This window comes from Protopterus annectens, chromosome 3.part0 (genome assembly GCF_019279795.1).
Source record: "Protopterus annectens isolate FY-2018-M chromosome 3.part0, PAN1.0, whole genome shotgun sequence".
NCBI lineage: Eukaryota > Metazoa > Chordata > Ceratodontiformes > Protopteridae > Protopterus > Protopterus annectens.
The window spans coordinates 95625196-95639007 of record NC_056731.1 but is presented as its reverse complement, the minus strand read 5'-3'; the positions used below and the strand labels follow the sequence as shown (position 1 = coordinate 95639007).

Below are 13812 nucleotides of genomic sequence, written 5' to 3'. Positions count from 1 at the left end.
GTTGAGGTGGCTACAGATCTTGTAGAATGAGCACGGATACCAACCGAGGCTGGCTTGCCAGACGATATGTACCCCTGAATAATACACTGACAGATCCAATTTGCTACAGTCACTTTGGAAATGGCTTTGCCCATGGCTGATTTTGCATAAGAGACAAACAACTGGTCCGACTTGCGAAACTCTCTAGTCCTATGCAAGTAGAAATGCAGCTGTCTGTGCACATCCAATTTGTGCAACGTGTATTCTCCCTTGTTCTGAAATTTTGGAAAAAACACTGGTAGATTTATCGATTGATTTATATTTGCTATAAGAACACTGCAGAACTCAACACCAATAATGGAACACACCTTTATTAACAGACAAAAACAAACGATGAGCGCTTTCACATACAAAGTACGCTTCTTCAGATCTACTGAACTGAATTCTCATCTCACTTTTTATACATTCAGGTTGAAACCAATTAATCACATAATCAATCAATCATCACATTAAAAGACAAATTCTCTCTAAGCACCTTATAAGAAGCATTGCAAAATTTGTTCTTAAAGAAAAAAGGACTAACATTACCAGTAAGATGTAGGATGTAAAATAGATATCAAGCCTATAACAAATAAAACATGTTAATCTAAATAATATATATGTGTATATTTATAAATAAATATAGTACCATATTGTAAGAAGTTTATAAGCAATCTAGACAAATCTAAAAGAATATCTATGCATATTCATATATAAATATAAAAAAAATCACATAATAAATATGAATAAAAATCGTATCAAAAAATATATGTATATATAAATATGTGTATATATAATATAATAAATAGCAGCTATGATATATCTAAAAGTAATCATGAATAAAAATAAATATGAATGGTAATAATGATGTATATAGATATAAATACATGGATGTATATATGTATCATAACATATTTAATTTATATTTTACAACTAAAACCAAAAGAAGGTTAAAAAACTAGTCCTAAAAATCTAATAAGACACCATATCAGCTATGTATAGAATATATATATAGATATATATGTACTATGGAAATTCCTTATATATAGTGGAGTAAATAGAAATGGCACAAATCAACCAAGTGAATAAAGGAATAAGAAATATATATATATATATATAAACACATAAGTAGAATAGGATTAACCATCAAATGAAAAATCAATCAAATGGCCATATAAAACATATTCAGGAATATATAAGTCATATAGAAAACATATGAATATGGATATCATATAGGCAATATATTGGAGGCATAAAGCATTATTATTGAATCATATGGCTATTCACTCATAGGCCCTTGCTTCCACAACAGGTTTTAAAGATATAGTATGGTTCAGGCCAGGGGGTAAATGTGCCCCCATCCTCAAAATCCAATCTAGTTCTGTGGTGGCCAAATGGTTCACATTATCTCCCCATCGCTTATTCATATATACAACTTGTAATATCCTGAAACTAAACATATGTTGTTGATATTCAGAAATGTGCCTGGCCAAAGCATTTGTCTCTTTGCATTTCTTGATATCATAAATATGGTCATAAATCCTTTGTTTAAGTCTCCTTTTAGTCATACCTATGTAGAATGCATCACATTGTTTACAGGTTGCTAAATATATCACATTTCTAGTATCACATGTGGTATTACATTTCGGAAAAAAAGTAAAGTTCATACTGGGATGTGTAAAAGATTGTATTGTCGTTGGCACATATTACATTTACCACATGGAAATGTTCCTAGTCTGGGGACTTGTGTATAATGTCTAATGTTGTGCCTATCCTCTTTAAAGCATAACATCCTTTTCAAACTAAGAGAATTCCTGAATGTAAAACTAGGTCTAGCTCCCACGACTTTTTTAACTGCTTCATCTAGTACAAGAATATTCCAATTAGAGTTAATAATTTTTTGTAGGGCTTTGATATCATTTGTATATTTCATGGTATATGTTATATCCCTACCAAAGGTTCTATTATCACACTTAGTATAAGTCCTATTAATATGTCTATCACATCGTTCTAAACCTAATTCTTGGATCTTTATTCTGTTAACTATTTGTGCATCATAACCTCTCTCGATGAACAAGTTTTGCATATTGTCTGCTTCTATTAATAATGAATCCATATTATTGCATAGCCTCTTTAGTCTAACGAATTGGCTCTTTATAATCCCTGGGAATATATGCCTGGGATGCATACTACTGTAGTTCAATAATGTGTTCTTCCAACAGGGCTTTCTATACAAAGTATGTGCTATGTAGCCATCTTCCATAAAAGTCAGGCACACGTCCAAAAAATTAATAGAAATGGGAGACCATTCCATTGTGAATCTCAAAAACTCTGTGGTGGATTCTAAAAAGACCAGGAAGTCTTGAAACTCATTAATGTCACCCTCCCACAGAATAATGATATCATCCACAAACCTCCTATACAATTTTATCTTTTCATAAGATGGATGATTAAATAAATGTGTTTCTCCCAATAGAACATTACAAGGTTGGCGTAAGTATTGGCTACTAGGGTGCCCATAGCAACACCCCATTTCTGCAGGTAATATTCACATCCAAATTCAAAGACATTATTCTAAGGACCATTTCCAACAAATGGCATACCAAAATCTGTTTGTCTGTATTAAAGTGAATATCACTATTGAGAACCTCTCTTATTTCCTGCACACCGTATTCATTCGGTATTACGGTAAATAAACTTTTTACATCTAATGAGACAAATATATATTTCCCAAAAGGGAGATCCATCAACTGCTTAATATCATCCAATAAATTATAGGTGTCCCTTAGTATGGTTGGTATGGTGTTCACTATAGGTCTCAATATATATTCTAAATATTTAGACACTGCTGAGGTAACCCAGCCTCTCCCTGACACAATAGGGTGTAAAGGTATAGGAAAAACACACTTATGGATCTTTGGCAAACCCTTAATAGAGGGAATCAGAGGTGACTCTATGTGAAGAAAGTCATAAACATCCTTGCTAATTTGTCCAGTCATGAGGAGGTCATATAAATCATCATGTACATTTGTAATAATGCGTGTTATTTCATTCCCTGTTACTGTTTTATAAGTACTCTCATCTTCTAGCATAGTTCCCATATTCCTAACATATTCTGAGGTATCAAGTAGCACAACCCCTCCCCCCTTGTCTGCTGGTTTGATGGTTATTGTCAAATCATTCTTTAAAAAAGACAAAGAATTAATTTCATCTTTTGTCATATTAAAGTATTCACATTTTTTGTGTTTCTTGCTAGAGTAAAATGTATAAAAATCTCTCTCACATGCTTTTATAAAGCTTTCAACACTCCATGGAAGTGGAGGTGTGAAGCTACTTTTTTTTTTTATTTTACTCAAAGTTGAACCATCAGAAGCATTATTGTCATTCTTAAAAAATACCTTCAGAGCTAACAGCCGTCCAAATAACCTCAAATCAGTAATTGTGTCATTCACTTTACTAGGCTGGGAGGGTATGAACCCCAGTCCTTTGTTCAATAGAGTAATGTCAGAGTCAGTTAAACTATACTTAGAGAAATTGAAAAGTAAATTGTTCAATTCATTATGTCCTTCCTCGGACCGTACCTGTCTTCTGAGTACTTCCTCCTCTTGCGGCCTCTGCTCTGAGAGCGATTCCTTCCCTGATAGGGAGTCTTTATCGGATAAGGTAAAAAACGCAATTCTTCATTATTAGCTGTCGTGTCTTTAGGGTAAGCACCAAGTTTGTCATCCCTCCTATTGCTCCGTAACATCTGTTGGTTCGGTGGTGGAGTGTCTGTATCAGGGAGCAGCGAGGCTCCCAGCATTTCCCCCGAGGATTTATCTGGCAAAGTAGTCGATGTAGTCGCTGTAGTCTCATGGTGTGCACTACTAGGGTGCACGTTGTTAACGTCATTCGATAATGACGTACTAGATGCGCCTCCTCTATTGTGCGTTGCCATGGTAGCATCACTGTATAGACCATTATGTATTCTCGGCCATAGGAAGACATTGCCCACCATGAAGTCATTATGGTCTCTACACAGCTTTTTTTGTTTAATCAGTTTCAGTTTCTCGCTAAAGATATTAACCTGCGAGTATATATACTGTAGCTTCCTCATATGGTGTTCAGAGGTGAAACGTTCACAAATATTTTTACGTGAAGCCTCAACCTTTTTTTGTAGCGTAGACTCAATAGGTGCAAAATAATCTAGTAAAAGTTTTATATAGCCAAAACCAGTCTCAATGTTTAAATCCTGCCATTTCTTAAGCAGGATTGGGTGCTGTTCCCCATACGTGGGCATGCATAAGACCCGCATTCCGCGGGGTACAACTTTAAAATGTAAGCATGCCTCAAGGTGCCTACGTTGCCACGAAAGTCTCTGCAGCTTGAATAAATCATTTTCCAACTCTTTTGTAAGACCATTAAATTCAATCATATTGTCATTACTATTACTGCCAGAAGCAGAGTGCAAACTGGTCTGAGTACGTAAATCAAGAGTTAGAAGGGGATTACCTCTTTGAAAAATAATGTGATCCCAGTCACAGGGAATGTCTCTAGACGTATTTGCCCATGGCTGATTTTGCATAAGAGACAAACAACTGGTCTGACTTGCGAAACTCTCTAGTCCTATGCAAGTAGAAATGCAGCTGTCTGTGCACATCCAATTTGTGCAACGTGTATTCTCCCTTGTTCTGAAATTTTGGAAAAAACACTGGTAGATTTATCGATTGATTTATATTTGCTTCTGAAGCAACCTTAGGCAAGAGAGACGGGTTAGTCCTGAGGGACACTATCTTTGTGAAAGATAAGGTAAGGAGGTTTCATACACAAAGCTTGCAGTTCTGAAACCCTTTTGGCCGAAGTAATAGCCACTAAGAAGGCCGTTTTCCATGACAAGAACTTCAACGGAACCGAGGCCGCAGGTTTGAAAGGTGGACTCGTCAAGTCTTGCAAGACTAGAGTGAGATCCCATGGGGGAACCACAGACTTTACAGGTGGATTTAAAAGAAAGATGCCTCGTAAGAAGGTTTTGCACAACTTTGTAGATGCTAAGAAACCTATGCCGTCACCCACATGAAAATGGGAGATGGCTGCCAATTGCATCTTAAACGTAGAAGCACTTGCTCCCTGCCGAAAAATCAACGAGAGGAAGTCCAGAATGGTCGGAATAGGGACAGTAAATGGGTCCAAGCCCTTGTCTTTGGCCCAAATGGAAAAACGTTTCCATTTACAGTTAGCAAGACGAGTAAGAAAGCACAATGGGGTTGATTTCAAAAGATGTGCTTTTGGTGTAAGTGACCACTTACACTGAGAGCAACTCTTTTGGAATCTGGCCCAACGTAGTACTGCATTTCCCACAAACTGCTACAAAAATTGTCCAACATCTCCCCTTATCAGAATACTTATGACGGTCTCCTCATTGGGATACTTAGGACTGCAAATGTCCCTTAAAAAAACACAGTAGGACCTTATACAAAATGGCGACTAAAGTAAAGTTAGAAAACGTTTAGGAGCTTCTAATTTCTCTTACCTTTACTCAAGGGCAACTATTAAATTATCATATTACCAGCAGCCTGGCTAACTTGTGATCTGCTTTCTGCAGAAAAGAGTAGGTCCCAGCTTCTTTTCTTTTTGGTTCATCCTCTAGTGCTTTCATAGGACTGATTGCAACTGTAAGCATTCAAAACTTTACCTTACAAGTTCTTTTCTCATCTGACCTCTTAGCATTCCATTATACTTCAGAGTTTGTTTTTTTTTACTTTATGAGTTACTTAAATTATATTTTCCAAGTTTCTTATCTCCAGTACCTACAGACAATCAAGCTGCTTCCAGCATGGTACATTCCTGCCTTAGCCCTGGAGTGACAAATCCCATATATGTGGGTGTCCCAAACCCCTCCTCCCAGAGAGGCACACCCAAGCCACTAATCAGACCATCTGAGGCATAGTCAGAACTTTATCCATATGTGCTACAAAGCAGGTTTTTGTTTGCCCCTCCTCAACCTTTAACCCAATCCAGTTCTTCTCGGTTAAAGCTTGTCCTACTGGGCCACTTTTGCACCTCCACATTGCCTCATGAGCCCTCCCTTTCTAGACAGTTTACAAGTCTTACCCTTTGAGAATGTCAGTGTAACAAAGAAGACATTAGCAAATCAACATCAACAGCACTAGCTTTTATTCTTCTCACTTACTTTATCCTTTTCCATTCGCAAATGGACACATAACCTACTAAAGCTAGAGCTGAAATACCTCCGCATTGTGCTTCTGTGATCTGTGGCAGGCTGAGGTACCAGTCCTTTAGACATCCCAGCTGCTGAACATGCAGCTTCTGCCAGATGGCTGCTGTGCAGAGGACCCGACTGTCAACTACTCAATCACAACAGCATATATAGAGGTAAGAAACTTAAGTAGCAGGACTTCCAACTTACTAAGATAAATTCTGAATGAACATATAAGCATCTTCTTCTTGACCGTCTACTACTACAGGCAACAGCTTCACATACAGAAAAACTGCCACTTGCAATGCCATTTTCTTGCTCCATTCTCCAATTTGCAAATGTTGGGTCAATGCAGATGTTTTGGAGAGTAACAAGTTTTGCCACCATTTAGGGCCAATTGCTTTCCCACCACTATAAATACAACATGACTTCCTAACTCTCCCCTGAAAAAGTCTGTAGACTCGGCAGATTTAAAACTGTGGGAAAAAAAAAAAACAAATCCCACAAAGTCTGCAGCTAGAGAAATGAAGAACAGCAAACGTTGGAGCCACTAAAAAGAACTACAGAAGACAGTGAACGCTAAATGATACGTTTACTACCTCGGTACAAGCAATAAACACAAAACAAGTAAGGAAACGTCCTCACCCTGTGCCTAAGAGGCATGGCTAAATGCCTTTTGATAAAAATGGTGGTGAGTCAAATCAGGGCAGGACCATAAAATAAGTGTACAGTATATGACCACTACAGTCATACAAATAGTATACTGTGGTTGTCACTCTATAGTAAATAGAGGCTTTGCCTGTCATGAGGCAAAGCCAGTCCTATCAGCTATTATAGCCCATAGTGTGCCCAAGATTATTTCTCAACTTTCAGTGGTGATCTGAGTATCAAAATCTTTTTGTCATTTTACTTCTCTGAAGTTGTGAAGTGGGGAGTTCAGTTTGCACATAAAATCTTTTTATCCATTTTGTGCATACACAAATGAGTATATCATTGTCAAAGGAAGCTATAAAATTCAGTGCATAATTTACAGAAACAAGACTAGGTACCTTATTTACAGTGAATCCATGAATCTCTTCTCCAACATTATATCCTAATGCTCGGTTACTCATGGAATTGCTATTCCATCTTCTGAACGCAAGCCTGAAAAAGAGCGATTATTAATTATATACACAACTACTGTCACTAATCAGCATGTTGCATAGTAACCTTTCAAATTAGTATCATATTAGTGTTATTGAAATTGTACAAATTTTTTGCAAGTCATGTGGAGTAAATTTTTATGGTTACATTCCATCACTAGACTCTCAAACTGCACAGACATTTTGGATACTTTGGGTTTTGGTAAATCAGAATGAATATTTGTATCATTGCAATTTTATTAGATTACCTTGTTAGGAAATCAGAATAAATCACAAACAGAAAAAATGTCTCCATATCACTAAAAGTTTTCAGGTGATAAAATATGAAAGATCATAAGCATGTAATAATATGACCCCTTTATCATAATAACAATTAAGAATATAGTGTTCATTAAAAATAAACATTTCACAACACACAAGTGATCAATGTATGTGTATAGACATAAATCATCTGTTTTAATATTTGGCTTCTTTTCTGTAATCAGTGAAAAAATCCTATATCCACTCAATACTACCATTAATGTTTCTGTTAAGACTCTTATCTCTGTACGTTACAAATTGTCTATAAAAAGGCAGTTCAGCGATCACAAACTGCTCCTGCTCTCAATACTGTATGTCAAAAGACTCATCTCCCTGACTTCCACAGTAGTACATTTTAGTACTAGTTACATTTAAATTAGAACTACAAGGAAGTAAAACAATCACATACACAAACAGCTGAGAATGTCATAAAACAAACCCAAAGTCACTCTCAAATACACACTAAAATTATTTCACAAAATAAGGAGTTCAAAGTTTAAACAACAATAACACAATTGTAACTATCTCAAAAGCCAAATGAGAAACTAGATAGAAAATTATTTTAGTACAAGCAAATGAAACTGTGATTTGACATGCTGTCAAATCTGTGCTGAAATAAAAAAAAAAAAAAGCGCAGTCATTCCAACAGACTTGATTGTGAGTTAATGAACTCCTTCTGCTGACTTGCACTTAATTGTTTTTTATCATGCCTAGAGTTAATAAAATGCATTAAGTGGAGCAAAGCTCCTTCACAACATCCTCTAGTGAAATTAAAAATTTACTGAAATGACAGCATCAACAGATGTCAATTTTGGCAGACGTGTTGCTTAGGAGTCACTAAATATCCAGAAAATGAGATAGAAAACAATCACTTAAAAGTAACCAAAGATTAGCTTTCTGTGCATTAATAAACACAAACTTGTATAAAGTTTTAAGCCTAGTTGCAGAGACTTCTGGCTTTACCATACCAGCATCTAATTCTGGATTAGTACCTCTAGTCCACCAAAAACATCTCCAACTTGAACCCTCCCCCTTTTTATATTTTTTTTAGCCACCATGTTTGCAAACCATCCAGCCTTTTCATTCTTTATTACCGAGATGACAGCTGATCATGGAACAGAATATTTTTAGCTATGTAAAAAAACCTGGAACCTCCCTAACTGCGCTTATATAAGCTCCTTCAAATGCATAATTTAACCACAATTCTGATCAAAAGATGTATCTTTGTATAAACTCCTTTTCTTCAGTCCAAAAATTCTACTAGCTTCTTTAAACCTTTGCCAGTCAATCCTGATAACATGAAAAAAACTTAAATATTCAAATGTACTGAACAGAAAAGTGAGAGGTCTCAAAGTCTGCTCACAAAACCACTTTTCTACCTGCATTAAGAATCTGTTCTTTAGAAAATACACTTACAGGAACAGTAGATCACATCAAAGACCAACCTGAGACTCGAAAGCTGTGACTTCCTTTACTGTAAAAGCCAAACATGGGCTCAGGTGCACAGCTCCCTTTTGTATCACACACTGCATATTCTCGTCAGCGCTCTAAAGCAGGATTCCATTACAGGGAAGGATGGATGCAGTAGATAAACAGGTTGTATAATTAAAGAAATGTATAGTACTTTAAGTTTTATGAGTAAATATCATAACCTGTGCATAATGAGCAACTCACTACAGGATGACTGTGGTCCAAGTTTAGAATTTGCAAAAACAGAATGAATTTAACAGCAGCAGTAGTAATTAAACAAGTAATGATAAAAGGTCATGTGGCATGACATGCCACCATGTGTCTGCCGAAATGAAAAAATAAATAAATAAATGCACAATTTTACTCCAACAGACTTGACTGCAAGTTATTGATAACTAGTACTATAATACCATAAAACTGTCAGGGTTTGGGGTCCATTTTTACAAGGCACCCACAAACATATATTATACACACATCTGCATAGAGATATGTCTGCATATATATATATATATATATATATATATATATATATATATATATATAAATACATAAACATCTAACAAATATATTGACACTGACACAGACAGACACACACACACACACACACACACACACACACTAGCTTGCCTTTGTCCTTCTTGCAGTTTTTTTTTTACTGAATGTTTTATCTGTGTGACCTTGTCATCCTTTAATTTGGTGTCAATGGAGATATTTTTCATGCACCTTGATGTTTATGGACATCAGGCCTGATTTTATGCTCTATGTTGCTAAAGTAATCTGGTTATACCATACTGACAAGTTCGAAAAAGGCCCAAAGACACATGTCTACAGTTAGTGGGGTTTGGCTTTATTGATTTGAATGCACCCATAATGATGTAAAAAGTAAAAAAAAAATCATAGGCATTCAGAAGCCATTAAGTGGAAACACTGGCATGTCCTTAAGGGGGTCATTTACATAAACCTTCTATACTGGAGGCCCATGGGATTAAGGTTTTATAGAGTGAAGAATATACACACAAAGTTTTTGTGTTGAGGCACTAGACAGATAATACATTTTGTGGGAATTATCTACCTCATTGTGGAGCTTTTGTCTGTGGCAGCTGTATTTACAATAGTTAATATTTTGGACTAATTTTCTAGTTGTTTTGGTTTATACAGTAAAGACCCTAGCTTAGCTGTTTTTTAACTCAATGGTTTGTTTGACCTTTTTATCTTTTGATTTATTAAAAAAAAAAAAAAAAAAAAATGACACTAAGTGTTCTGAAATACCCCTCCAGCATTATTAACAACTTGTGCAAGGAAGTGCATATAAAACTAGCTACAATAAAAATTAACATGATCACATTATAAAGGAAGAGGTATTACTTAGTTAAAATAAGTCGTAGATGCATTTAAATTATATAGGAGCATAAAAACATTATGCTAATAATGAAAAAGATGCAAGTTAAACCTTGAAAGTGTAAGGGAAATATGAAGTCAGCAGTTTGACGGCTATGCCAATATAGGGTCCTGTATAAATTAAAACGAGGGTTTTCAGTGTATAAATGATGAAAATGGTTACGTAAAAATAAAACCTTAATAAGCCAAGTTATCAGGAGCGATATATTGCAAAGTGAGCAGTGTTACCTCTAAAAAATCTATAATATACATCTTTGTATGAAAAATGAAAGGTATTTACGAGATTCCCAAAGTAAACTAAAACCTCTTTATCAGACTCCATAACAATGGATATGAAATGTACAGCAGAAGGACCTTCACACAATTAAAGGCAATGCGATCAAACAAGAGGCAAGTAATAGACTCTTAAGCAGTAACATTCTCATCAAAAGCACAACACTAAAATACAGCTGACATCTTCCTTGCAATCCAATATGCTTGGAATGGAAGAGAACCTCTCCAACAAAATAAGCAGGGGATGCAGTGACAGATCTTTTAAGATATACTGCTATGGTATGCATAAATGAAGCCTGCTGAATTTGCTCTAAAATCTGCAAATAAGCTGGCTATGTACTAACAAACCCTAATCTTAACAGCTTTCAAAGGTGCACAACAAAATGGGGCATTCCCAACATAGTAGATTCCGGAATACTATTCTGTACAACAGCAAGTGATAGTTACCAGTTTCTTGAGGGATATGGTGTACTCCCATAAAGGAAGTATTCCCATAAAGGATAAAATGTTTGTGAACCCTATTTTATACATTACTGCAAGCTTTCAAGACTGTAAAATGCTGCACTCTTACACTTTTCTTTCTGTAACTGGCACTATATTGGGACAACGAAAGGTCCATGTACTACAAAGAATTATGATCAGGTTTCTCTCACCTTAAACTTATTTATCAATTGATTGCTTTTGTTTAAAGAGAAGGTCTAAATGGGCTCCGGACCCATTTTCAGTGAAGGCATGGGGAGAAAAGCTCCAGTACAACACAACTGAACGTTGACAGTGGCATCTCACAGAAGATATTCTATACTTAAACATGGGAAGTGGCAGTTTTACATAGTATATGCATAAACAATGACAGCAAAAACTCAGTGTAACTATACAAACAAGCAGAGTCTTACATTGGTGGTAGTTCATTATATTGCTGATATAGCATTCAGACATACTGTAGGTTGTAATTTTATGCAGTCACTCTGTTTTAGAAGGAATTAAGAATTCAGCAAGGAATGCAGTTCGAGGAGAGAAGAATGGTTTAATCTGGCGAAGTGCATTTGTACTGCCATGAGTTTTTAGCTGAAATTTGAAAGACTTTACTGATGGTTCTTGTCTAACTGTAAGGGGGATAGAGTTCCAAGGTTTGTGCACTACACTATGTGAGAGTACAGGGAGCAGCCAGCCAAGCTGTTAGGACTGGAAATAACTAGTAGGGCTTTGTCAGAAAAGCAGAGAGTTCTAGTTGAGTGTTAAGACTGCATTAGGTTAGTTAGAAATATACAGTTATTTGGCCTACAATAGCTTATGAACAAGTAGGGAGTGGAGAGTGTATGAGATGGTGGATAGTCTGAGCCACTGGAGGTGTCCCAACTACTAGATAGTGGTGTATGGGAGAGACTGGCTGCAAATTTCATGAACCTGTTGTAGCGCTGTTCGAGCTTGTTTAAATAAGACTGTTGGATGCTGGCAAATATTGGTGCACCATAGAGAACGGTGGGTAGGATGAGGGTTACAGCACTAGGCTTTCTAGCTTTGTTAGGATAAATATGGTTTGACCCTATACAGAGTGCACATTATTAACAAATTCAGGGCACAAAGTAAAGCTACTGGATTACAAAATCTTATAGTCCTGTTTAAGCAGTAGCAATTAAGAAAGCAAATTCACACATTCATTAACTTCATTCATTCTCATTCACATCTACCCACTGAATGCTCTTCCATAAGACAGTGGAGGGCATTACTATGGGTAAGGCGGCAACAAATCCACATATTCTGTTGTAAGCTTCTTCTAGTTTGTCTTCCATGACAGCAGACAAGCTAATGAGTACGTGAAGTAAATATAAGAGAGATTACAAGAAACATTATTTTCATGTGGATACCCCAACGCTATCTCTGGGAAATGTCTTGGTTTTATATAGCACAGCAAGTTTTTTGGCTGGCCACCTTTCACTTGCAGGTATACATTTTAGCTGGTTTTCAATGACACAACCATGACGATTTGCAGGCATTCCTCCAATGAAAAAATAAATAAATGAGGAAATATTGCTAGATTTCTGTTCAAGTGAAGTTGCAATAGGCATGCCATGCCATGCCATGCATTGTTATTTAGTAGTTTGGCTTGTAAGAAGCTAGAAGTGGTACAACAAACTGACAGCAGAAAAGCAAAAAATGCCAAATGCAAAAGTAAACAGCTAAAACTTTATTAAGCACTTTCATCTCACCGGTGCACAAAGAAACATATTCAGAACAATTAAAAAATAATCTGTTTAAATAATATAATTAAAAATCTTCTGATCAAGATTGAACAATAAGCATACCATTTATTAAAAACAATACCATCTAAAAACATGTAAATAAATCAACAAAAAAAAGTCAAATTCATGCTTCTCCAAAAGACTACTGTAATCACCTTTACTTGGATCTAATTTAACATGATCTGTTAAACGTAACATTTTCTTTTTTTTTTTTAATTCAGTTTTTATCAATCACAATATAACAAAACTAATATATTACTATCAAAAAAATAAATACATTTTCTGTAATGCTTAAAGGTTAAAGAATATAAGCATCTCATAGTTGTTTTTTGTCTGTATTACATAAAAATGCTGATGAATTTTGGGACGGTCTCCTGACAGTTTTCCCCCAAATAAAAAGACTTGCATTAAAAAAAGTAGCTGCATATGCAACAATGTCTGAAATTACAATCAAATCTTTAACCCATAAAGGCTTCTATAAAGTTGCAAACACAATGAAGTTCCATTGTTTGTATATTTGCATTGTCTATTAAAAGACTTAGAAACACTGGTAGGTGCATGGGGGTTTAAAGGCAGATCTCACGTTCATTTGCGGAAGGACATTCCAACTAACATTTTAAAAGTTCTCTTTTGCTGACAAAGGCACTGGTCTTCCTTTAAAACCTAAATCGGAACAACACTCCAGAACTTTCGTGCTGTACCTAATAATGCTCTATTAATAACGAAAACACTGAACACAAAAATCCAAAGCACAAACAGCAGAGCAGTCCCAAAG

The 13812-nt window shown here is 35.8% G+C and overlaps 1 protein-coding gene across 1 annotated transcript in view; it reads right to left on the bottom strand.

Moving 5' to 3' along the window:
* The window catches only part of PITRM1 (pitrilysin metallopeptidase 1), a 1418909-nt gene that overhangs the window by 1334015 nt on the left and 71082 nt on the right, over nt 1-13812 (bottom strand). The window contains exon 2 of the mRNA XM_044064598.1: nt 7264-7357. Within this exon, the coding sequence (XP_043920533.1) occupies nt 7264-7357 (94 nt within the window). The remainder of the gene's footprint in view (nt 1-7263; nt 7358-13812) is intronic.